This window comes from Brachypodium distachyon, chromosome 3, assembly GCF_000005505.3.
Source record: "Brachypodium distachyon strain Bd21 chromosome 3, Brachypodium_distachyon_v3.0, whole genome shotgun sequence".
NCBI classification, from domain to species: Eukaryota; Viridiplantae; Streptophyta; class Magnoliopsida; order Poales; family Poaceae; genus Brachypodium; species Brachypodium distachyon.
In genome coordinates this window covers 11,655,504-11,679,541 of record NC_016133.3, presented here as the reverse complement: position 1 = coordinate 11,679,541, position 24,038 = coordinate 11,655,504, and the positions used below count along the sequence as shown (strand labels likewise).

Here is a 24,038-nt window from a genome sequence, read left to right as displayed (position 1 = left end):
GCAAATGAGACAATCATGCTGCTTCACAACGATTACAGCCATTTGGGAAGTACTAGAACAGATAATCAAGCATATCACATCCATTTGTACAAACCAAAGACAGTAACAATTTCATCATACACAAAATGTCACAAATGTTAAAATGCATCAGGCTTCTTAAAGAAACTTGGGAGCTTGCTCCACTAAAAGAGAAGGAAATGCAGTCAAAATAAGGAAAATGTAGACCCTCCAAAAATGTGGACTACCATCCTGCGACCAATAACAGGAGGTCAGGAGCCCATCACCCATATTTCGCTGCCAAACTAGAACAATAGTGCATGAGAGACAAAATTGTGCGGCTTGGCAAGAGAAACAGGCGACTTTTACTGACAAGAAAACAGTTTCCTCCTTTCAAGAACTTGGCAACAGAGGATAAACCTGCACAATGGAGACTCTAGAACTTTCTTAAGGACCCTCAAGACTTGGATTGCATCAGAAATGAAGGTAAGAGAGCCTATGCATCTTTTCCAGGTACTCAAGGTAACAGCGGACATGGTACCAGACCCAACAGGCTGAACAAAGTAGGTGATCCATGGCAGCAACCCGTGAAATAAAGAAGATGACACGGAGCTATTGGATCCTCCCAGTGACAGTTCTCAAGAGACAACAAAGACCAGAACCCAACAAAGGAAACTTCAAAGCAGGTCAGGTCCACTTTAACCAATGAATCAAGAGTTTCAGGGATCTCGTCTAACTGAGAGCAGGAGTGCCACAGAACAGTACAAGCGAGGATGACGTTGAATAGCAAAATATTAGCACTAAGCCATGCAGACCAATAGGAACACAAAGGCCAAATGCCTGCGAAAAATTATGTGAGAATCATAGCTTATTAAGAAAGAATAACAAAATCTCTTGTAAAGAAAACTCAAGATTTTACCCTTTTTTTCCTTGTTCAAGTTTCTGAAGGAAATTTTAAGGAGATGGTTACCCCCGGTATAGAATGTTGATTCTCCCCCTCAAGACCTCAGTGAGACTAAATAACGATTTGTAATTCTTCAACATCCTTGACACCGAGACCGTACTTCCAATGAAAACCACGAGTGATGTAATACAAGAACAGAAACCAGGGCCAGTACCATGACAGGATTTTTACCATCAGAGCAACACAGAAACATGGACCCCAAATATAATTCAGACAGAAATAACGCAATCCACTGCAGCTCCCGAGGAACCGGTTACAAGCCAGATCCAGATAAGAACATTGGGCAAACCACGCACTAGTCAGCACAGGTAATGACAGCATCAAACTTCTCATAAGAGTACACAACAGCAAACGATTTGCTGCATTATATGTGATAATAAAGCAAACATACCACTTTAAGTTTTACCAAATTGCTTTCATACCTGAGACAGAATCACCAATCGAGATCAGTATCCATCTCGGCTACGACGTTCATACGGTCCAGACCTGTCACGGCTGTATCGATCACCACCACCACCACCACCACTGCGGCTTCCACCATCACGGCTCCCAGAATAGCGATCGCCACCACGGTCAGGTCCATAGCGGCTGCTGCCATTGCTACCACCATACCTGTCATCCCTACCACTATCCCTGCCACCGTACCTGTCATCCCTGCCACCATACCTGTCATCCCTGCTACCGTACCTGTCCCCACCATCACCAGAAGGGCACTCCCTGGCGAAATGGCCAGGCTTGCCACATTTGTAGCAATCTCCACCGCCGCCGCGACCCCCACCACCACGACCGCCACCAAAATCACGGCCACGGTCGCGTCCATAGTCACCACCACCACCACGGTAGTCTCCATCACGGTCCCTGCCTGAACCTTGAGGCTGTGCTCTTTCAACAGTAATATTCCTTCCATCCAGATCAATTCCATTCATAGCCTCCACAGCTTCTTCCATGGCCTTCTTGTCATCAAAAGTAACAAATCCAAAGCCACGTGATCGGCCAGAGTACTTGTCAAGAACAACCTGCAAATTGATACACATGCAATTAATGATTCCTGGAATTAAGAGTTAAAGATGGAGCCAAAACCGAAAGAGTGCTGCATCAAACGACGTGTGCCACTGAGTTGCAGAAGCTAGACAGCAGTCAAAGACCTATTAGTATAGGATGCAAATCAAGAGTTGGCACACTGAGTTGCAGAAGCTAGAGACAGCAGTCAAAGACCTATTATTATAAGGTGCAAATCAAGAGCCGTAAATGCCTATGTCTGAGAAAACATTTGCAACAATGTTAACAAGTCCTTCTTCACACATAAAATAAAATAGATTTTGAAGCTCAAGCAGTAAGGCGACACTTGACCCCGTCACAGCACACCACCATATGATCAGCTACAATGTACTTTACTAGTACCTGAGGATCATACAAACCCTATTGCAGGTTCGATAAATGTACATCACGCACAATATTTACCAAGAAAGTGTTCCAGTTGCATAGGCATGTCAGCATAAAGAATGTTTAGTGGCAGAATTGCAGTTTTTGGAGAATCGTAGCCTTAAACATAGTACACATTCGCTTGCCTAAAAGAACCAAGGGTATTATTATTCCCACCCACAAATCTTAGCATCCCAGCTCCCTATGAAGATAAAATCTTACCTTGGTCTCAGTAACACGGCCAAATTTCCCAAACGCGTCCTTGAGATCCACATCAGTTGTGGACCACGAAAGGCTCCCGACGAAGCAACGGTACTCATCAGCGTCCGACATGTTGCTACTGTAGAAAAACACAACTGTCAGCTGGCTAAAACACCCAAGAAGTGCAAGCAGGGGCTCAACCTAGCATCACGCCCAAGTATTCCCTCCGTTCCTATTTATAAGACGTTTTGGCAAGCCAAATTGACTTGCCAAGACGTCTTATAAATAGGAACGAAGGGAGTAAATATCACTGATTTGGGTCCACTAATACCACTACTAACCATCATCCACCCAAATCGACAAATCTTCGATAATTAGGAAGACCAAATTTTCAAGCACAAGGATTACAAAGCAACAAGATGGGACGTATTTAACCCTTGGGTGGCAACAGTAGAAGCTAGCATTAATTATCCGCCAGGATATAGATCAGTCAGCAGTCGAATCTGAAAAAGAAGAACCCTAACAAAGCACTACCAGAACTACGTACGTACGCGTAAACCCTAGAACAGCAGGCTACCAAGGCGCCGAGAAACCCAGCGGCCCCAAATTCAAGCAAACTAAGATCGGGATTCCCCATCCATGAACGAAGCATTACCTCCCGCGAAGGCAGTCGGCGGCGTGGGAGAGAGATCGGGAGTCGCTGCAGAGAAATCGAGATCGATTTGGGGAAGGCGGAGAGATAAGAAGAAAGAAGAAGACGGGGAAGCAAATTTATAACCGGGACGGTTTCCTGGGCTCCGTTCCAGATACACTTGGGCCTTCATGGGCTGGGTCGTTGTGGGCTTTGCACCGTCGAACGTCGGCCCATGGTTAATTGAAGCTGGCAGCAGTATTGGGCTGTAGACAGTACACCCTGGCAGCAGCTTCGGAATCGGGATCTGCTTGAACCAAATGTGTTCTTATCAAGGTGCCGGGCAAGATGATCATTAATCTGTGGCGTTTCGCGCATGACTGCCTCCCACTCAGTTGCCATCCAGGCAAAGGCTTACATTGACATGATCGAGTTTCATTTCCAACCCGTCTCCCACAGACGCTGGTCTCCGCCGCCGGAAGGTACAATTTATATTAATGTTGATGCTGCACTCTTTTCTTCTTCTCGTAAAATGGGAATTGGTGTGGTGATGAGAGACTTCCAGGGCACCTGTGTCATTGCTTGTAGCGAATTGTTCAGCGATGTGGTTGTTCCTGAGCTGGCCGAAGCTATGGCTGTTCGGCATGCTCTTTCTATTGCTGGACAGGAGGGCTTTACCAATCTATTGGTTGCTTCTGATTGTTTGTCGTTGGTGCAACGCATTCAATCTCCTGTGGTGGATCGCAGTGCTATTGGAGTGGTTGTGCAAGATATCAAGCTTCAGTCCTGTTCCTTTTGTTCGTATTACTCATTCTTGCAATATTTCGGCACATGTCTTAGCTCGCTCTGCGGAGCGCTTTGTTTCATCTATTTTCAGGCTTTGTACCCCGGATTTGTATCCGCGAAACTCTTTGTAATGATTTGCCGTCATCAATAAAGTGCCGTATTTCTCTCAAAAAATGTGTTCTTTATAGATTCTCAAAAAAAAAAGTGTTCTTTATAACAGGGTTTAATTTTTTTTGTTCTGGACAAATTTTTGGTGCCGATCAAAAGTTTAGAAATTTCAGGAACGTGTTCCCCACGGTTTTCTGATATTATGAATAATACTATTGCACGCCGTATGTTGTACGATATGTTAGTTGTTACACTGGACTACTTTTGGTGTTGCGGTTAATCTTAATTTGTTACACCAAATCATTTTGTGGATGGTGTAGAGTGATGGCTTTTTCATTTGTTGGCACATGTAGATATCCATCTTCGATATTACATTGCATACTTTTCTCTGATCTTTATTTTGTTGCACTATACTACCCCAAAACCCATATATCCAGTTAATGGTAAATAGAATTCCTCACAACGATTGAAAAACGGCAGTTCGTTCATTCAACAGACTCAGGAAATAGGAATGATTCTACAATCTCAAAGTACAAATTAAAGGGAATTACATCATTCTACAATCTCAAATATATATCATCAATCACCTCCAAAATGGGGTGCAAAGAAAAGAAGAGGTATGGCTAGCTATAGCTACAAGTAGTACACTACGTACTGGATGAATGAAGAAGCTTCATTGCATGCTACCAGCTGCTGATCAACTTAGGCTATCTATCGAAGTATCTATCAAGTTAATTAATTCCCATCACATATATACCATATATGTCGATCATTGCGCAGGCAAATGTGAATCGAATTCGATCATCGTGTTGGTTAATTAATTCGGGTGGTTGTTGTTGAAGAGATCCCAATAGTATGGAGTCGACGACGAAGGCGCCGCTGCCGTTCCTGTTGCTGCAGCTGCTTGGAAATACTGTAACATTGTCGTCGACGTCGTTGTCGGAGGAGGAGTTGCTGCACCGGCGGCGCCGTGCTGTCCAGCGAGAAATGCGGGGCTGGGGCTGACGAGCTCGCCGAACAGGTTGATGCCACCGACGCCCGTGTTGCCACCACCGGAGGTTGGGGAGAAGATCAAGCCCGGCGGCTGCGGCATGACCGTCGGCGGGAGGGACCCCGGCACCGGAGAAAGGATGCTCGGCAGAGGCGGCAGATCCCCACGGTGAACGCCGGCGCCGGCGCTCCTTGCGGCCGAAGTGGTCGCCTGCTCGAAGGCGGCGAAGCGCGCGGCCGCCGAGAGCTGTGTCTGCGGTGGCGGCGCCATGGCCGCCGCCGCGGCCGCCGCTTGGAGATGGAACGGGAACGGCAGCTGCTGAGCCTGGGCCGGCGGCGGGGGCATGGCACCGTAGAACGGGAACGGCATCGAGGAAGACGGTGGCGTCGGCGGCTGTGATGACGATGATGAGGCGCCGGACGGGCCGGTGAGGCGCTGCACGACGGACATGAAGTCTGAGGGGTCGGCATGGATGACCTTGGGCGACACCGTGTAGATGATCACCGGCTGCCGCTGCGGCTGCGGCGGCGGCGGCTTCCTGATCCTGTGCGACTCCTTGTGCACCCTCAGTGGCGCTGGGCGCGGACCCTGCATCTCCCGGCCACCGCTTTTCCACGACGATGACGACGACGAGCCGCCGGAGCCGGAGTGCTCCATATATGCAAGTAATCCGATCTTCACGCTGATGGATCGACGATTCGATGAACGTCGGTGGCCGGCCGGCGTTGATATTACCAGGGTCTTCTCCAAGTATGGTTATTGGTTAGCACGTGTCTCTTGTCACTCTTGGGCGAGCCGGCCGTGTATATATAGAGGTGGCAGAAATTCAGTGACCAAGTTTTGAAATTGGAGGGCGATTAAGAGGAGCTAGAAGGGTGCATGGGCGTGTAACAGGTCAACAAAGCACTCGATTGCAATATCATGTAAAAGCGATATATCGGGGAACAAATTAAGTGTTTTTCTAACTGTGATACTAGTAATTTTGAACACGTCCAATGCAAGCTTAGAAAGGGTGACGCATGCATGCATGGGGTGGCGCCAAAAATTCTCCACTGCGGTGCAATCCTCTTTTGTTTCTTGTCAGCTTCAGATTTGACTGGCACTGAGAGAGACCCAACAACCCAGTCAGATTCGTGTGCTTCTGTCTAGCGGCGCTAGCTACTATCTGTCCTTTTCCCCAAAGAGACCCATCGATCGACCATCGAAGCTTCCTCTCATTTCAGCTCTTCTCCTTCGAATCATCGATCGATCAGGCTAATAAATCTTCTACTAGACAGAGGGGTTAGCTACCTTAACTGGATCTTCTGAAATGTACTACTCATGCATCCCTGATTGATATAGATTCTGACTTGAGCAAGTCTTGTGTTGACTGTATATTCATATGTCTACGGTAGCTGTAGAGCCTAGAGCGTTAGCTAATTAAGTCGGGCTGAATTCAAGAAACCCCCATCGACTGACTTTGGCATCATTTGATAGCGTCAACCCTTGCAGTTATATATACAGGGTTCTTTTTATCCCTGTCGTTGCTATTACTGTCTCTAATTAAATTCAGTCATCTATCGTGATCAGTTGGGTCTTAACAGGGTTTAGGACGACCAATTCATCAGAAAATCGATGATGGATACTCCCCATATGCATGGTTAATGATGAAACGGCCACGCACAGTTAATTAACGTACAGGCTAATCCCAGCAATAAATAGTACTAGTAGTAGTACTTGACAACATCAGATTTATGGAGCACAACACAGTCAACAGGAGGTGGCAGCTAGTCAGAGGGACGACTTGGTCAAGGCAGGAGATGAGTAGCGTAGCGGAGGTCGTAGCTGAAGAAATTAATGAAGGAAAGTCAGTGAGTGACAAGACTAGCTCATCTTCTTTTCTTGACTGCTTCCAGCCTTCCATCCATCCATGCATCAGCTAGCTTCTCTTTCCCGCGCGCCTTCTGTTCTGACGACTCAGTGTACCTGATTACCACTCTCATTCTTGCTGAAGCATTCCTTACTTACCATGCATTAATTTCCAGGCTTATTTTAATCAGTAGTAACTACTAATTGTAGCACTATTTATGCAGGTGCCCAGAGCGTTAATTTAACTAGCTTTTTGTGCCCGTGTTTTGCTAAGGAAAAAAATTAAAACTGAAAACAACATGATAGTCACTTAGTTAGCTCATGAACCAATGCCATAAAGCCTGGTGATAGACTTTGCTGAATTTGAACTTTGAACCCAAAGTCATGGAGATTGGAGAGGAAACGCAGTAGTAGAGACTATGTAAGGAAGGATTATGACATGAAATTTCAACTCATGAGTTTGTACGATCTACTTGTCAAGGGTGACAAAAGAAGGGTTAGAAAAGAGTGAATTGACGACAACAAACTCTAATCTTTATAAGTAGGAAAGATCAGGAGGACTGTTTTACATTTATTATCAGGAGGACTGTTTTACATTTATTTGGTGAGCCCTGGCTATTTACATTTTAGGAGAAATGCCCACATGTATGTACCGTGAATGCTGTGAGCCTGGCCCAATTAACCTCCTCTACATTTTACGGAACCTGGCCAGCTCAACCAAAGAAGAGAAGAAACCAAAGCCGGTCCAGCCCAGACCCCAGTTATTGACTGTCCAGAGCTAGGCCTGGCCTGGAGCCCTGGAGGGCTCAACGGGCTGGGCTAGAAAAAGAGCTCTAACAAATCTTATTCTAAGAAGAAAAAAAGTCCATCTTGTTCATGTCCACTTCGTTAATCGTCACTTTTGCTAATTGTCATGTGTGCCTGCAATTTTGTAGTACCACGACGACTCACCTAATTACTTAAGATTGTTTCCTATCCTGGAACAGGCCTGTCTTGATTAATGCTCATATTTTCTCTGAACTAAGCTATGTATCTTGAAGCATGTGTAGTAATATAAATCCCCTAAATAAGCTTTGCACTTTGGCCTTTACAATATGTGGATAAGAATCCAATATGCAGGCTCATCACAAAAGATGACACCTTTGTGGTTGCAGTGCCTTTGTGATATATTCTCTCCCCAGCAGGCACTTTGTTTCAGATTGAGACTATTGGTATCGGCAGTATTCCTCTTGCTACCTAGCTACGTTTGGGATATACTTGGATTTACTTTCTTGGAAACCATCTTTCTGCTGAACTTTCTTTCTTTCAAACGCAATCCGAGTAATAATGTAACTTGGTTTTGGTGTGTTGTAGTAAAATAAAATCTTTATATGGACCGGCCCGTAAATCCTACGTGGCGACGACCAAGTCAACGTTTTCCAAACACGAGTCAAGATGCCCACGTGACGCGGTCAATCCTACGTGGCAAACAAAAATAAGTCAACAAGTCAAGCCTCTCATGCCATGGTCAAAAGGTCAAATGAGTAGAGTAGGGAGCAAGAAATGTGTGGGATGAGGCACCATGGACCATGGACCATCCCTCACTTCCCCCTCATGGTGCATACAAAAGGTATGGACCAAAGGAGCTACTTTTGCCATTTTGTCCCCACTTTTCTCTCTCCCTCAAGGATAGCCATGCTATTTTGTCATGGACCCCTAGGTTATAATACCCCCTATGAAGACATGTACCATTCATTCTCACTTGAATAAACTCAAGGGGAGAGAGGTAGAGTGCTCCCTCTAAGGTTCGCTCTCGCGCGCCGCTCTCGACTAAAAGTCGATCGGCCTCGAGAAGCCTTCTAGGGGACTCTAGTTTCGAGGCTCCGAGCTAACCTTGGTTGGCACGGGCTCGAAGGAAAAGGGGTTGGGTTAGAGTTTCGAGGGTATCCTAACCTCGATACTTGGAAAGACGCGTTCGGTCCAAGTACGAGACGGCCCCGACGAACCTCTCGCTAAAAGGTGTCTTGGGAAGATCCGCTCGACCCAAGCTCTTAGCTAACAACCCGCTCGAAGTCTTTCCTAACATATGATTAAGTCGCACCCACAAGGTCGACCGAACTTATTCAAAAAATATCGACGTGTCAACTTGTCCAAGTATACGGCGACCTTCGCTATAAGGCCGGCGTACACGCCCTACTTTTATACCCGCACTTGTGCCATCGAGTATTGGCACCCCTTACTCTAATTGTTGTCAAGAACAACAACAACATGGTGTATAAGAGGCAGGCATACACTTTCTTTTCTTGATCATTGGGGCTCCCTTTTTGTCTCCTGATAATCAATTAAGACCCTTTTTAAGGATTGATTTCACAGGCAAAGTTTCCTTGGGATATACTTCATCATGCTTTAATCAATTCCTCCGTCGCGTGGTGATGTCATGCTTGTGTTGATCTCTATGCGTGGACCAGACACAAAAGAGATTTGGTTCCTTCTTTCACTAGAACACTCCACTCTAACAACCTGCACAGACATCCATTCATTCCTAAAACTGTAGGTGCACACATAGCAACATCGTTTCGTGCTTTATAGACCGATCGTGGGGGGTCAAAAGGCGATGATGCATGGTTTGCGCTCTAATTTGTTCCGATGTATGCCGAGTCATCAAGCGGCCCCTATAATTTGTTCTGTGTGGTATCCATCCATGTTTGGTGGCTGCACTGCTTGAGCTGATTGAGTGAGTGAGTAGGGAGGGGTTAGCGTTTGGTCCAACAACAGAGAAGTACAGCACAGGAGGTAGGTAGCTTGGATGCACTCATCTTGAATTTTTGCTAAGGTCGTTCATTCATTTGTTAGGACGAGATCGAACGGCACCAGCAACTGTTTCTGAATCCCTAAAGAAAGAAAGAAAAAGAAGTGAATCCCTAAACAAAGAAAGAAAAAGAAGTGAATCCCTAAACAAAGAAAGAAAGAACATTGCTTCTGAATCCCTAAAGAAATAAATAAAAAGAAAACATTGTTTCTGAATCCCTATAGAACGAAATAACATTTTTTTTCTGAAACTATTGGGGAGAGAGGTCGTTGGCATGTCAAATCCAACGTGCAAGAGGCTTGAGAGTGAGTGTGTTTTGTCAGCTTTTCATGTCGATTTTTCATTCCGACTCTGTTACATAATCTGGTAGTACCGTTTTAATTTGACAGTGTTCGTTCGTTAGTTCGTTAATTAGGACAGGTGATGTAAACGCATGCATCTTGATTGATTCTCTTACTTTCAGTTTAATTGTATGTGAAAATTAAGTTACGCAGATAGGTTGTCGGTCCGAACAGACAGAGCAAGCAAGAAAGAAAAGCAGGGGAAGCAATGCAGCTGAGGACGACAGCGAGTCGAGAAGCCAAGCACATCACGTGCAAAGCAAATCAGGGATCAGTTTAATTTCCATCTAAAGACAAGATGGCAAGATGCAATTTCGACAGTAATTGCAAAAAGGCAGGCGTGCATAGCTAGTTTGCAGACTAAATTGATTTCTTGGGTGATGGCGATGTGCACTGGAAAAATTAGCGAAAAGGTGACAAGATTTGTGCGTGTCGGCCTCTTCTTCCTCCCTCCCTTGGCTTTGTGCTTCGCCTAACCTGCCTTTGATAATCCTGCACTAAGAGAAATCTCTGACGTTGAAATCAATGGACTGTTGCCTGAACTGAAGCCGATCGCCCGATTTGGACGTCTCACCAGCTCACTCCACTCCCCACTCGGGGCTCCCCCATCAATATAATCAACGATCTTCTGTGCTACGAACGACTATCCACCAATTACCAGAAAGAAAAGCTCTCTTCTTTCTTGGTGAAGACAGCACAAGAAGAGGATCAATCGAAGAAGAAGAGCGAGGAAAAGATGTCGATCAAGCACTGCGACAAGCACGGCGACTGCGAGCGGCAGCGGCTGTACCGCCGCTTCTGCGCGGGTCTCCTGGCCTTCATCCTCCTCGTCCTCCTCATCATCCTCATCGTCTGGCTCATCCTCCGCCCCTCCAAGCCCCGCTTCTACCTCAACGGCCTCCAGGTCCTCTGCCTCAACGCCTCCCAGGGCTCCTCCGGCTACTCTGGCGCCGCCGGCGCGTACCTGACGGTGACGCTGCAGGCGACGCTGGCGGCGCGTAACCCGAACGAGCGGGTGGGGATCTACTACGACCGCGCGGACGCGTACGCGGAGTACAAGGGCGCGCAGCTGACGGTGCCGACGGCGCTTCCCGTGGTGTACCAGGGCCACCTCGACACCTCCGTCTGGTCGCCCTTCCTCTCCGGCGCCGACGTGCCGCTGCCGCCCTACCTCGCCGTCGCGATGCAGCAGGACAAGGCGGCGGGATACGTGCTGCTCACCGTCAGGGTGGATGGGTGGATCAGGTGGAAGGCCGGCGCGTTTATTACCGGGCATTACCGGCTCAGGGCTAGGTGCCCTGCTCTGCTCACCGTCGTCAATGGCGCCGGACAGGGGAACGACGGCTATGGTTCCGGTGTCTCCTCCGGTGGCAGCGGCTTCAACTTCCAGCGGGCGGCGCCGTGCGTCGTCGACGTCTGAATGAATTGCCCTCAACTGCTCTTCTGTTGTCTGTTACTTGTGTTGTAGCCGTGATGTGTCCTCCCGTCTCGTCAGAAGAAGACTTTTGGTTCCAGTAAATATATACATAAATATATACCACTGCAATAGAATGGATGCGTTCAATTTTGCTCCTAGCACATGAGCTAGGCTAGCTATAATTTGGTGGTCTATCTGAATCTAATTTGTTGACAGAGGAACAAAAAGGAGAGGGACAGAGTTGGTTGTGTAAATCGGTGAAAAGGCACACGTTTTATTCTGAAGAATGATTCATCAGGATTCAGATTAGGAGCTACTACTGCAGTAATGAAACCAAGGTTCAAAAGCTGGTGACGGCAGCTACCAGTAGTGCACCTTTGTTGTTGGTGTACATGGATGGATGGAAGATTCCAAAGAGTGCGTCTCGATCGTTTTCAAAGAGGTGAGAAAGAGAATGAATGTGTGAGAGCAAGAAAGAAAGAGAGTTGGGGTTGGTTGGCACGTCGTTATACCATCGATCCACCCATGCCTTCGAGACGTTGCCTGCCTCTTGCAACAAGCTCGTTTAGGTGCGTGTTGAAATTGGAAAAACTTGGTTGGCAGCCTTGAGGCCTTCGTCAAGTGCAATGGAAACTAGACGACGTTCTCTTGGATCATTTGCTCCCATGCTAAAGAACTAGTATAACATCGTTGGATCGTGCGACGTCTTGAATGTTGTCTTGTGGACATTTTGTACCAAGTCAACATTGCCTCGTCATAGATGCGGTGCACGATGACACGATAGGTTCAGGTCAGCTAGATCGTGCCTTGCTCAGCTCTGCGGAGATAACGTCCGTTTCAATTTCTCTAAATTTGGAGGTGTTGGAAGAGAAAAGCATCGGGCCGGTCCGGCCCAGCCCAGCCCATGTAACGAGGAGAAGGCCGGTTGGGCCAGCCAAAGCTGAAGGCAGCCCAGCAGACGGCCAGTGATCGCATGCACCGGATCAAGGAGACCGGAAGAAACAAATTAAACCCAAGACCCGGCCAACGCATGCCCCGGGACCTCTCGATCTTGTCTCTCTTCTTCTTCTTCTTCTTCTTCTTCTTCCATCTCGCAAAATAACATTGCAGCTGCATGCTTGATCCTACAAAAATGGCGACCACTAGCTCTACTTCCTGCCTCCCTGTCTCTCTGTTCATTCTAGCTAGCTACTCTCCAAGATCAAATTCCGTCCTCATCTCGCGCCATGAAACATCCTCTCCCTCTTCTTCATCCCTTCTTCTCCATCATCATCATCCCAAGCTAGCAAGCCAAATTAAGAAGGAATCAACCAATCAATCAAGCCAGATCAATCAACCAAACCGAATTAGCTAGATGGGCAGCAAGTCGATGGCGAGCGGGGTGACCTCGGTGCTGTGCTGCCCGTGCCGCTGCATCTTCTGCGGGCTCCTCAGCTGCATCCTCTCCGTGGTGGCCTGCGTCCTCATCGTCGCCGGCCTCGTCTTCCTCACCCTCTACCTCCTCTTCCGCCCGCACCTCGTCCACGCCACCGCCGCCTCCGCCGACCTCGCGAACTTCACCCTGACCCCGCGCACCTGGATCCTCCGCTACAACCTCACCGTCGCCGTCGCCCTCCGCAACCCAAACACCCGGATCGCCATCCGCTACGCCGCCGTCCAGGCCGACGCCTACTACCAGGGCCAGCCCTTCGGCCACGCCGCGCTCCCCGAGTTCTTCCAGGACACCGGCGAGAGGACGGAGGTCATGGCGCAGTTCGTCGGGCAGCACCCGCTTGAGGGGGGAGTGGCGGCGGCGGCGTTCCGGAAGGAGGCCATCGATCATGCCAGGTTTTCTCTGGATGTCAAGGTCAGGGCCAAGATGAGCCTCAAGGTTTGGGCCTTTACGGTGCCTGGGCCGAGGCCCAGGATCGATTGCCCGCTACTGATCCAGCGGCGGAATCTCACCACTGGGGCCGCCTCCACCGAGTTCCAGCCCACCGACTGCCGCGTCTGGTTCTGAATTTTTTTCTGGTTTTCTTCTTCTGATGGATGGATGGATTCCGTGCATCCGTATCCTACCACTAGTTGATTTGTTTTTTTTTCCTTGGTTGATGGTCTCGAGCAGCACTAGTATATAAGTTTTTGCTGTATTAATCTGTAGTGAATGTTGCATATTAGTTAGTTAGTTGATTGATTGATTTTTTTTATTTGGATTTGTATGTATGACAGTCCACCATGCATGTTCCGAGATTTGAAATGAAATATATGCTACATCTCCCAATCAAGATCACACTCCTAAAGTGTATTCTGCAGTGCTGTATATATCAAATTTCCATTGTTTAATTAATTAGCAAATCTAGTGGGTTATATGCAACGTAAAGGTGCCTATATCTGAGTTAACATATTAGTGCACATCTTAATGAGAAAGCTGTACTTGGTCGATGAGTATAATAATCTCCAAGTGCAATGAACCAAATATGCATGACCGATTCCGTGCAAGTAACTAACTACTCATGACTCCACTCTGCATGAAATGTATGGAGGAGGAATTAATATATGCAGATTTTTCTTCACACTTCTCTCTTGTTCCTCTTCAATCTCCTCAACAAGACATCAGACGTTTGCCTGAATGTTTGATTCTCGATCCAGTGACAAGTGACTCAATTTATTGATGTAGGAATTTCTACCAACCAGCTGGGATCTCAGATCAAGACGAGGATTCTTGATGTGTGCAGCTCACACTTCACAGCACACAGAACCAAAATAAAATAAAATAAAAATAGATCTTCCAACCGACAAAATCACACCCACACAAAAATGGAAATTTGAAGGCATAACATAAACACATTTAATAAGATCCGTCTGTAACACAGAGAATAATTTTCTCTGTTTCCTATGGTAAATACAATTAAATCAGTGCACATTTCCCGTCAAATCCTTGCGGTTTCCAAACAGAACATGCTGCATTCATACATGCTTCCGGACAAAAAAACAAAGATGATAAAATTAACAAATATTTATGTACAGCTTGATCTACATTTCCTTTTCATTTCCAACGTGGAACTGAATTAAGTAAATTATATAACTGATATGCTAGTAGCTAGCAAACAAACAGTCAGGTAGCTAAGCACGAGGAATGAACTGACATAATCACTCTAGGCTCTAGCTAGCTAGCTAGCTGGTAGCTTGTAGAAGAAAGAATCCAATGCATATATACTAACCTCTCGCTTGATCGATGATCAGCCTGCAATTGCATCCGGCCGGCTGGGAATTAGCAGCTCTTGATGCGATCGTGCCAACAATTAATTCATTTCCCCTCAAACTAAAAAAATTTACATGTATGCTGCTTCATCCTTTAGTTTCTTCTTCCTTGATCTCATCGGTGCTGCTGCTCGAGGAGGAGGCGGTGGTCGGAGAGGACGGCGGCGGCACGGTGTTGTCATCGCTGAGCGCGATGAGCAGGTCGACGAAGGCGCCGACGATGAGCCCGTGGGTGCTCTTGCCGTTGGCCCTCAGGTACCAACCCAGCATCTCCTCCATCCACCGCCAGTCGTCCTTGATCGTCCCGCCATGGCCACGGGCACGGCTGCGGCTCAGCACCATCTCCTCCATGGACGCCCGGAAGTCGCCGTACGGATTCGACGAATCCATCGTCATCGCCGTCGCTCCCTCGAACGCCGCTGCCGCCAGCGCCGTCTTGTTGTCGTCGTCCCCGATAATGGGGCCGGAGCAGGTGCTGTGGGCGTCGTTCATGGCGTCGACCTTCAGCTTGGTCGCCTTTCTGAGTATGGAAGAGGTGGCCGGCGACGACGTGGAGGGCTCGAAGAAGAGGCGCCCAGTCCGCAGCGCGTGGATGACAGCGTCTCCGGCCTCGTCAGACGTCGTGGAGAGGCTGTCGTCGTCGACGGAGGCGAAGGAGGTTGAGAAGCAGGAGTCCGCGGCGGAGTCGGCCGGCAAGTAGGCGGAGTTCATGGTCTTGTACGCCGCCTTCTGCTCCTCCTGCTCCTGCCTGAAGGAGAGTGTCCTTGGCTGCTGCTTGCAGGCGGACGGCCATTGCCACGACATGGAGGAAGAAGAAGTAGAAGATGAGGAGGAACAAGGTGCACCAGCTGCAATGGTGCTACTCGTTGCACTGTCCAGCTGCTTGTTGCTGCTGCTACTGAAGATGAGTGATATGAGGCCAAGCTTCTTGACCATGGCTAGCTTTCGATCTATATCTGATCTCAAGCAGCAGAAATTAAGCAGGACAGGAATCAGAGCTAGCTAGCTGCTGGAAGGTTATCTGCCTACTGCTGACTGACTGACTGCTGCCTACTGCCTCTGGGTCTGGGTCTCCTACTTTAACTGGAGAGAGTGAGGATATGTGGAAGGCTTTTATTTACAAGAGGAGATGCATATGACTACATAATACTAGTATAATTAACAAGTACAGCAAGTAATCAAAAGAGTAATTAGAGTAGGTTACCTAGCAAGCAGAGAGAGAGAGAAAGAGTAGTTGCTCTTTGTTTTTTGTTTTTCTGGGCTATCCACGTGGAGCCTTGCTCTTCTCCGTACCTACAACAGGACACATGCGTGCATGATCAGCAGCTACCAGCTGATGATCGACACACCACTTAATTAATAGGTAGGTACTACTACCTTGTTGCAAATTCAATTTATATAATGATGTATATGTATATATATGCGCCGCCCATCCAATTTGTCCAAATGAGCGATCTTCACATGTGGCCACCATTAGATTATTATTACTCGGTGCTCAAATGCAGGGAGAGTTGGGAAGCCGGTGGTGGCGTAGTGGTTTAGTTAATTAATCTGCAGGCTGAGTGCAGTTAAACAAAATTAATCAGTTCATAATTAACACCATACACATATGCTGCAAGTATGTAGATTGATACCAGTAGTAATTAATTGATCAAAGATTGGGGCAAGAAATGCGGCAAAAATTAGTAGGGTCCTCAAAACAATTGGTTGCAGACAAGAGAGGAACATGCCTCTCTTATTTTTAGGAACTCTACATCCATCCATCTGTCATGTCTGAGGATGGATTTTGTACTTTTGTTCATCTCCCTGCAAAGTAATTTTGCTCTTTAAAAAGCTGGGAGCTTTTGTTGTTACTGATCCCTTGCACTTGTTTCTTGGTGGTAGGCTGCTAGTTCCATGCTTACAGATCCTCATTCTCCCCAAGAGCCATGCTGAAAGCCTGCAAGCACCATAAGGAACATGTTAAATTAATCCCAACAAGTCCATTCTGATGAACAATGTGTGGACAAAACTGAATAATGAATAATAAGAAAACAAAGAAGTTTCAGCAAGGCTAGCTCTTCTATTCTTTTGTTTGCTTTATTGAACTCAGAATTACAGCCTGTACCGTACAGCCTTCGCAGCAAATAAAAGGAAAAAGAATCCCACGGTTGTTTCAGTTTTGTTTGACACTGTTTCTATGCAGGGCTGCAGCTTTACTAGTAAATTTGGACAGCATACAGAAATTTGTGTCCAGTTTACAGTTAATCAAACCCAATGGTGGAGCAGTGAGTACTGACAGGATCACAAGAATGAACAGCAAATTTATGTACTCCCTCCGTCCAACAAAAGATGCATTAAGTTTGTCAAAATTTGGATGTATCTAGACATGACTAACTGTATAGATACATTCAAATTTAATCAAAGTTGAGACATCCTTTGTTGGACGGAGGAAGTATGTATCTATCTAAAAATAACCTACTTACGTAGCAGAGAAGATTCAACTCAAAAGCAAATGTGTGATGGGATTTGCACTCCTCTGCTCATTAATACAAAGATCAGTGAAATAAGAAACTGACAAGTGAAGGTAATATTACAGTGACTTGTTCTGAAGCTTAACCATTCCATTCTGAAGTTAAAAGACATAAAGTTCAAGACAAAAATGTTAGATATGGAATAAATGTGCTGACTGGTTGTTGCAAATATTCTCTTTGTGTTGCCGTCTCCACCTATTATGAACTTCGTGCTAAGCAAGTGGTTGTATAATTCTTCAGCATTTATGCAAGCCTGGCTAAACATGAGACCAAATTTATTGCACTCACCCTCTATGGCTTCTTTCCTTTTTCCTCTCTTTCTTTCCTTTTGCTCATTCAACGCCTCCACATCTTCTGGCATGGAAAATGAAGGCTCCTATAGGAGGCAGGATACCTGTGACTGTGTGACATATTTATTGAGGCTGTCTTGTAATTTAATGGCGTGCATCTAGAGTAATCCTTAAGGAATACAGGTTAGATAATCACACTTTGTTTCCAGTTTTCTTCAAGGATTCTAGTTGTACATAAAAAGCTAGGGTGATTGGAAAACGTACACACATATATTGTTCTCTAACAATATCCAACCAAATATTGTTGGTCCAAATATTTCATCATAGCCTAGTCCTTAATGCATTAACCAGATACTAGTATTATTGTAGGATTCCCTTATCTTTCGGTCCACATGGTACCAGGACAGGTACTGCTAGTGATAGATTGATTACCTGTACCAAAGTAATCATGCCACAGCCAAGGTAACAAAGTCTCAATGCAATATAAAAACACAAAATTTCTGCATCAATTAGGACCATATTAATTATAGGATACACTATTGTATGCCTAGTTACACACTTCCACTAACACAAGTATAAGTTAATACCATGGTTAATTTTCAGTCAAAAAGTTAATATCATGAAGTTGGCGACACAAAGAGTTATATCGAATCTGACACATGGACTAATCATCAATCAGATCTGCATATTTAAGAGGAGATGATTAATAAACTGAAAATATTCCCATATTTTTCATATCTGAATTCTTGTGCTGCTAATTATCTGTTGATATTTTCTATGCATATTAATAAACTGAATCTACTTAGTGGAGGGCCCTCAGTCTTGTCTACATTAATATGTGCGACTGCCTCCATGCAGCCATACTAGTCAGGGGTAAATTAAGGCTGGTGAGGAGATTGGTGTAAAACCTGGAGGTAATTAGTCAAAGCAGAATTGCACGAGGGCACACAGTTGTAAGGACCAGATAGTACTGTCTGCTTGCTAGCAGATCCACTGTTCTGGAACATGCAGCTCCTTACATTTGCTGAACCACAGAACTTCCTGTTAGCTGCTCATAATTGGTATATAAGAGGGTTAGACATCATACAAACTGGCCTCTTGTGTTGTTGTTATCATCCATACTTCCAGGCCAAGAAAACAGTGGAGAAATTCACAAGGTTGTGCTTAATTACAGAAATGGGACCTCTGGGTTTTGTGACTTTTAAAGAGGGCTAAGTGCAAATGGCCATGAGATGCTGAGATGCAATAATGCAGAGCATGGCTCCACTTGGCACATGTCCTGGCCTACTGTTCACTCATGCATTTGGCCAACTAACGATAGCCAGACAAAGAGTGCCAATTTACATACTGAAATGGCTGCTCCTGACTATTTATCACTAGTTTGCTTCGCAGCGACGCAGCCACAAGAGAAATCTGCATTCTTTTTATATGGCTATATCTATCAAAGGAAAGAGGATGGCTAGCTATGGCCAACATTGACCCAAAACCTGTACTAGTATCAGTTATAAATTATCAAATTTGCTTGAGGAGTGAAAATCAAGTTCAGAGTTTCTGAATGTTTCAGAAGAAATATTCTTGGGTTAGCCAGAACATCATCCTAACCTTCATCTCTCAACTAAGTTCAGAAGATACTTAATCTCCTCCAGAAAACTGAGGTTACTATTTATCCTAATCATTGCTGTGTAAGCAGGGGCTATCTAAAAGAAATTATTGAAGCTGCATATCGAATACTATTGTGCTTGTCTAGTATTCGTAACAGCAGCTACTGGATTTTGTCTCCAGAGATGGACAAATTAGAGGACCCGATCGAACAGTTTACATATACATTTAAGGGGATCTGAGAATGTAGAAGCAAGCAGTGTTTGCATGCAACTATCCACCATTGAATCGAAATGAATAGGCCCAAATCCTGCAAGATTTCCAAACAGTTGTACAGCACCGAACAGAAGCTCCCTCCAACAGAATATGAATCATTGAAACCAAAATAATATAAATAAGGAACTAGATAGCATTCTTAATTTGAACCCTTCAGCTAGGAGACAACTGGAATCAACAGGATTCAATGTTTTTCTTATTATTCCCCTGTTATTTAAAACATGTTGTATCTGTTAAACTAATGCATTTTTTTATTCGTTTGCTTCTAGAAAGTTTGAGTTAAAATGGATATTACAACATTACAATTTATTAATGATAAAAAAGAAAGTGTTCTAAATAAATGATCGAGACAAAGTATCCATACTCAGATAAGTATTTTCTACTTTAATTTACACATTAAGTATACATCTTACATGATATAAATCTTATCAGACTCACCAATTAATCGAATTGAACATTGCTCTTATTTTCCTACAGCTTATATGCCTTTCTAACCCCAAAAGAGGCTAGGCATGAACAAACTTTATAATGTGATTTAAAAAACATATGTTCAGTTTGTCTCTTATGTGAAATGCAGACAACCTACATGTGTTAGTTGCTGGGGCAGGTCAGGTCCCCTCCATTGTGCAAGCTATGCTTGCTTCTAGACAATGCAATCCTAAAGTATTTTTCTCGTATAAGTTATTTACCTCCATCCCGTGCAAGATTCACCAAATACAAATAGTTTATGAATATTTCTTCAGTGTTTACCAGATGATGTGTTCCAGTTAACCTCAGTTTCTTTTCAAGAATATTAGCTGCATATGGATGCGAACAGTAATGCCTTGCTGGTTCTGAGTTCTGGCAACACAAAGCACACGTTAATTCTCAGCAACATTAAAGTGATGATCGACATGTTTTGTCGGATAACAGATTTTTCACTTCACTTCGTTTGGAAAGCTCACAAGAGTAAGTGCTAAATTTGATAGAAACTCTGAAAGTGTGATTTATGAGCCATAAAATTGTATGATTAAGCTTTTGGATAGAAGAACAGGGATAACTTCCTTTAAACCCTGCAGACCAACAACAATAACAATAGCATAGGCATACGATGTGATATCTGGATGAACAATGTTTCCTATTCTTAAGGCCTTTGTTGGGTGCAGTCTGCAGATAGGCAGGCCTGTTGGGCCTAAATGTCAGGCTACATATTGACTAGGCCAGTTGGCTGAAGTCAGCCCACAGCTAATTGCTAAGTACACTATACTTACATTAATAATGACACAATTTGAAAGGAAGCAGACTAGATCAAGACATACAAAAGAACAAACTACTGCTGTGATAAAAAAAATATAAAGTAGATGGTAACATCGACGTCTCCAAGTAAAAAGTAAATGTTGCCAGGAAACGATCTGATAGATTGCAATTCTGTAGAGCAACGGAAGTAATTAAAGATGGAGATGGAAGACTGTGGATACAAATTTATCTTGAAGGTGAAGCGAAGCGAAGTGCATGCAAAGTTGTTTTTTATCATCAATAGAGCATATGATTAACGAGGGAAAAAACAGTGGGATAAACAGATTCCCACGGCAAGTAACAACACTGAGGATTGGGTTGGAGTTGGACTTCCTGAGCTGTTTGTTTCTTCTCTTTTCCATGCATATAATTAAGAGGGAAAAAGTTTGGTGGATGTATGATCTATCCCATGTTATGAGACAGAGAAACTGGAGGTTGATTAGTCACTTTGCTAGAAAGGCAATGCCATTATTGTTTCTACAAGACAGGCCTGTAAGTGGAGTCTGTCTGTTTTAGGCAGGAAGCTTGAACAATTGATCAAGACTCGTCCCTGTACATACAGAATATTGCTGAGGAACAAAACTGGGTTAAGTATATGGTCTATGAAGCATACAATAAAAAAGGCAGATTTTTTCTCTGACAGGACATGTAAAAACATCAAGCTGGGTAGTTTTAGGAGAGTCTGATCTTATATGACCATGTATCATCTATCTATTCTATTCAAAAAGTGAAGTGTACACTAGATAACCATAAACCTTCATAACACAAGTAAAAAAAGTTGGTTATCATGAAGATTCCAAGAGAGAAATATGATTTGTTCAGAACAAAAGAAAAAAGAGAGAGCAACATGGTTAGATGAAGATGAAGGCACAGTATGTAATTATGTGTATATATCTTACAATCACAAGCTACTAAGTAAGTAGGGAGTAGGATACACATGGAATTCTATCAAGTCCTCCAGTTACTACTTTCATATCTAGTAGTACATCATACTAGTTCATGCTAATGATCGAACGGTGTGGTTCGATGACCAGCGAGAGATGAGACCTTGTTCTTGGCAGTCAGATCTTTCTGACTACCGAACCTTTCTATTCTTAATAATACTATACAGTGTCTTGTTGGCAGTCAGATCTTGTTCTTGGTGTCACAGTGGTACTCGTGGAAGTGCATCAGCACGGGGCTCTTGCATCTGGGGCACTTGGGCTTCTGCTTCTTCTTCTCCTTCTCTTGATCCTCCGACTCTGAATCCGAGAGCATCACGTACATGAGGCACCGGGGGCACCCAGCTACCACCATCATCGGCTTCTGATCCTCCTCCTCTGCTGCATCCGACGACACGCATGAGCTTGCCGGCGAACCCTCAGACGACGCTTCCATGCTGCTCTTGGCGGTCTTGGTCTGGCTCATCGTCTTTGCTAGTTCTTAATTGACGTAATTAGTACTGCTGTCAAGCTAATTGAGCGAGGGTGCAGTGTATGTGTAGGAAGAAGAAGAAGAACAGGAGCCCCCTGTCCTCGTCTTAATTTGTTTGAGAACTGAACTGTGGTGCACTTCCACAATCCTATAACATTATATATAATGCTTGGCAAAGGAAGAGGAGACATCACAAAAATCAATTTTGTTTTCTTGGACTTTTGTATGCAGCAGACAACAGATTGAAACCAGAAGTCAAAATCACTGCAGCTGAGGTGAGGTTTCCTTGCGAGAATTCAAGACTGTGAAAGAGAGCTATAGAAGACGATATTTTTACGAACTTAACAAGCAAGCTGCTGTGTCCTGTGCCCTCTTGTGTTCCTGGGGTTCCTTTTCCCCTATTTAGTATATTTTGTACATATTTTTTGTTTAATATAATCACTGCCGGAGCCTCTCCTACAGTTTTCTTTCAAAAAAAAAACTTCACAAGCAAGTATACATGAGGCACCTTTTACACTGACCAAGGCCTAAATTGATGGGAGCCAGCTGATGCCATATCTGTACAAAGAAAGACCTGCATGCATTATGGAGTCAGATGCTAACTTTTCCTAACCATGTTTGGAGACAGCTACTGTCTGATACGAAGCAAATGGAGCATGCTACATTAAGATTGACACTGTTCTAGTACTGTTATATACCTAACCCTTGAATGAGAGAACAGTTACAGTTAGTACCAGGAAAACACTTGATTGGACTTGAGCTTACAGAGTTTACAGAAAGCATGCCTCTTTTAATTTAATCAAGCCTAAATTGCATAAAATCCAGCATCATCTGAGCATCCTATCTAGTAGTGGTTACAGTTTTATGTCTGAACCTAACAATTACTGGTTGATTGGCATTGATCTTGATCTTGATAGACACTATGTTCTCAGATTTGTTTGGCTGGTTGGACTTGGACTTAGAGGTTTGGTATGGAGCACGTGTCGAGTAACTAAGCTAGAGTTAAGTAGTGTATACAATGTTTTGACCGGAAACCAAATATTCTAAAGAATCACAATTACCACAGTTTCCCAGGCATCAATTCTATCTGCAGCAGCCTGATTTTTGGCTTCAGTAAAAAGGCCAACCAAAAAGGTCCAATATTATTGGTCATTCTTATCATAAGGCATCAATTCTAACAAGTGAATATGCAAGCATCATGACCAGAATGGGAGATATCATCTCCCTGCTGTCTCCTCCCGCGCACCTATGTTCGTAGTATCCATAAAAAATTCTCGTGAATTCCCGCACATGGCTCGTCTAGGTTGGAGATCCGAGAATTTGAGAGCCAGAAAACAAGCAGACACGCACCTTTGCGGAATTGGGGTCAAGCGTCCAGCACGGAGAGGGGCATCGAGAACTCCGCCCCGGCCCTCCATTCATCGCCGCCGCTATTAATCTTGGCGCCGTCGGCGTCGCCTCCGCTGGACATACCACCGGGAGATCGCTGCGGCGCGGCAGGTCGCCGCCGGTGGGACTGGAGTTTGAGAGGGAAGAAAGGAGGCGGCGGATTGCGAATTTAGCAATTAAAACTGGGATATTTTTCAATAGATCCCAGAAAATTGCCAGTTGAGCCAATTGAACCTCAATGTTTTCCAATATTTTGTAACGTTTTCTTACTTATTTCACTAAATTGTGGTTTGGACCATGTATGTCAAAATATAGCACTTTGCGCTAGTAAAAACCCATAAAACCGTATAAATATAAATAGTTATGCAAATAGACGAAACTAAATGAAAATAAGACACAACACAAAATTATGTGAGGTTATATTTTCAAGAGATATGCACTCGTGCCTCATGTGGATGGATGTATATATATATGTATATGGAACGCACTAAAAGCTCCGGTGGAAGTTGAAACCTGATTTGTCCGACCGACATCTTCTCTAGCAAATCA

At 44.8% G+C, this 24,038-nt stretch overlaps 5 protein-coding genes, 1 long non-coding RNA gene and 1 other non-coding gene across 9 annotated transcripts; 2 read left to right on the top strand and 5 right to left on the bottom strand.

Moving 5' to 3' along the window:
• Positions 1–32: 32 nt before the first annotated feature.
• On the bottom strand, positions 33–3,374 carry LOC100824407 (glycine-rich RNA-binding protein RZ1A). Of its 3 annotated transcripts, XM_014900980.2 has the most exons (5): positions 3,240–3,374; positions 2,606–2,723; positions 1,384–1,977; positions 917–1,193; positions 33–837 (listed from the first exon to the last, which is right to left on the bottom strand). In XM_014900980.2, the coding sequence occupies exons 2-3, from the start codon at positions 2,714–2,716 to the stop codon at positions 1,408–1,410; spliced, it is 681 nt and encodes a 226-aa protein (XP_014756466.1). In that variant the 5' UTR covers positions 2,717–2,723; positions 3,240–3,374; the 3' UTR covers positions 33–837; positions 917–1,193; positions 1,384–1,407. The 3 variants fall into 3 exon arrangements, with proteins under 3 accessions (XP_014756466.1, XP_010234241.1, XP_010234242.1); XM_010235939.2 differs by having other exon boundaries at positions 61–837; positions 917–1,977; XM_010235940.2 differs by having other exon boundaries at positions 61–837; positions 917–1,977; positions 2,606–2,720; positions 3,240–3,370.
• On the bottom strand, positions 2,802–2,886 carry MIR5281A (microRNA MIR5281a). The gene has a single exon (NR_127132.1). It is a non-coding gene; the product is annotated as a microRNA MIR5281a (primary transcript).
• A 1,219-nt stretch (positions 3,375–4,593) lies between the features above and the next one.
• LOC104584012 (protein MKS1) lies at positions 4,594–5,872 on the bottom strand. The gene has a single exon (XM_010238092.3). The coding sequence runs from the start codon at positions 5,755–5,757 to the stop codon at positions 4,927–4,929; it is 831 nt and encodes a 276-aa protein (XP_010236394.1). The 5' UTR covers positions 5,758–5,872; the 3' UTR covers positions 4,594–4,926.
• A 4,775-nt stretch (positions 5,873–10,647) lies between these two features.
• On the top strand, positions 10,648–11,676 carry LOC100823490 (NDR1/HIN1-like protein 1). The gene has a single exon (XM_003573204.4). It carries the CDS (start codon positions 10,814–10,816, stop codon positions 11,495–11,497), a length of 684 nt encoding a protein of 227 aa, XP_003573252.1. The 5' UTR covers positions 10,648–10,813; the 3' UTR covers positions 11,498–11,676.
• A 257-nt stretch (positions 11,677–11,933) lies between these two features.
• Positions 11,934–13,763, top strand: LOC100823790 (NDR1/HIN1-like protein 2). Its single transcript, XM_003573205.4, has one exon. It carries the CDS (start codon positions 12,849–12,851, stop codon positions 13,491–13,493), a length of 645 nt encoding a protein of 214 aa, XP_003573253.1. The 5' UTR covers positions 11,934–12,848; the 3' UTR covers positions 13,494–13,763.
• A 534-nt stretch (positions 13,764–14,297) lies between these two features.
• On the bottom strand, positions 14,298–16,074 carry LOC100837392 (transcription repressor OFP13). The gene has a single exon (XM_010235938.3). The coding sequence runs from the start codon at positions 15,668–15,670 to the stop codon at positions 14,822–14,824; it is 849 nt and encodes a 282-aa protein (XP_010234240.1). The 5' UTR covers positions 15,671–16,074; the 3' UTR covers positions 14,298–14,821.
• A 5,439-nt stretch (positions 16,075–21,513) lies between these two features.
• On the bottom strand, positions 21,514–23,678 carry LOC104583523. The gene is made up of 2 exons (XR_001406702.2): positions 23,451–23,678; positions 21,514–23,346 (listed from the first exon to the last, which is right to left on the bottom strand). It is a non-coding gene; the product is annotated as an uncharacterized LOC104583523 (long non-coding RNA).
• Positions 23,679–24,038: the final 360 nt, after the last annotated feature.

Coding starts and splice junctions, on each gene's coding strand:
- LOC100824407 (XM_014900980.2), bottom strand. CDS start 2,716: ATGTCGGACGCTGATGAGTACCGTTGCTTCGTCGGGAGCCTTTCGTGG. Junction 1,978..2,605: donor GCCGTGTTACTGAGACCAAG/GTAAGATTTTAT, acceptor ATCAATTTGCAG/GTTGTTCTTGACAAGTACTC.
- LOC100823790 (XM_003573205.4), top strand. CDS start 12,849: ATGGGCAGCAAGTCGATGGCGAGCGGGGTGACCTCGGTGCTGTGCTGC.
- LOC104584012 (XM_010238092.3), bottom strand. CDS start 5,757: ATGGAGCACTCCGGCTCCGGCGGCTCGTCGTCGTCATCGTCGTGGAAA.
- LOC100837392 (XM_010235938.3), bottom strand. CDS start 15,670: ATGGTCAAGAAGCTTGGCCTCATATCACTCATCTTCAGTAGCAGCAGC.
- LOC100823490 (XM_003573204.4), top strand. CDS start 10,814: ATGTCGATCAAGCACTGCGACAAGCACGGCGACTGCGAGCGGCAGCGG.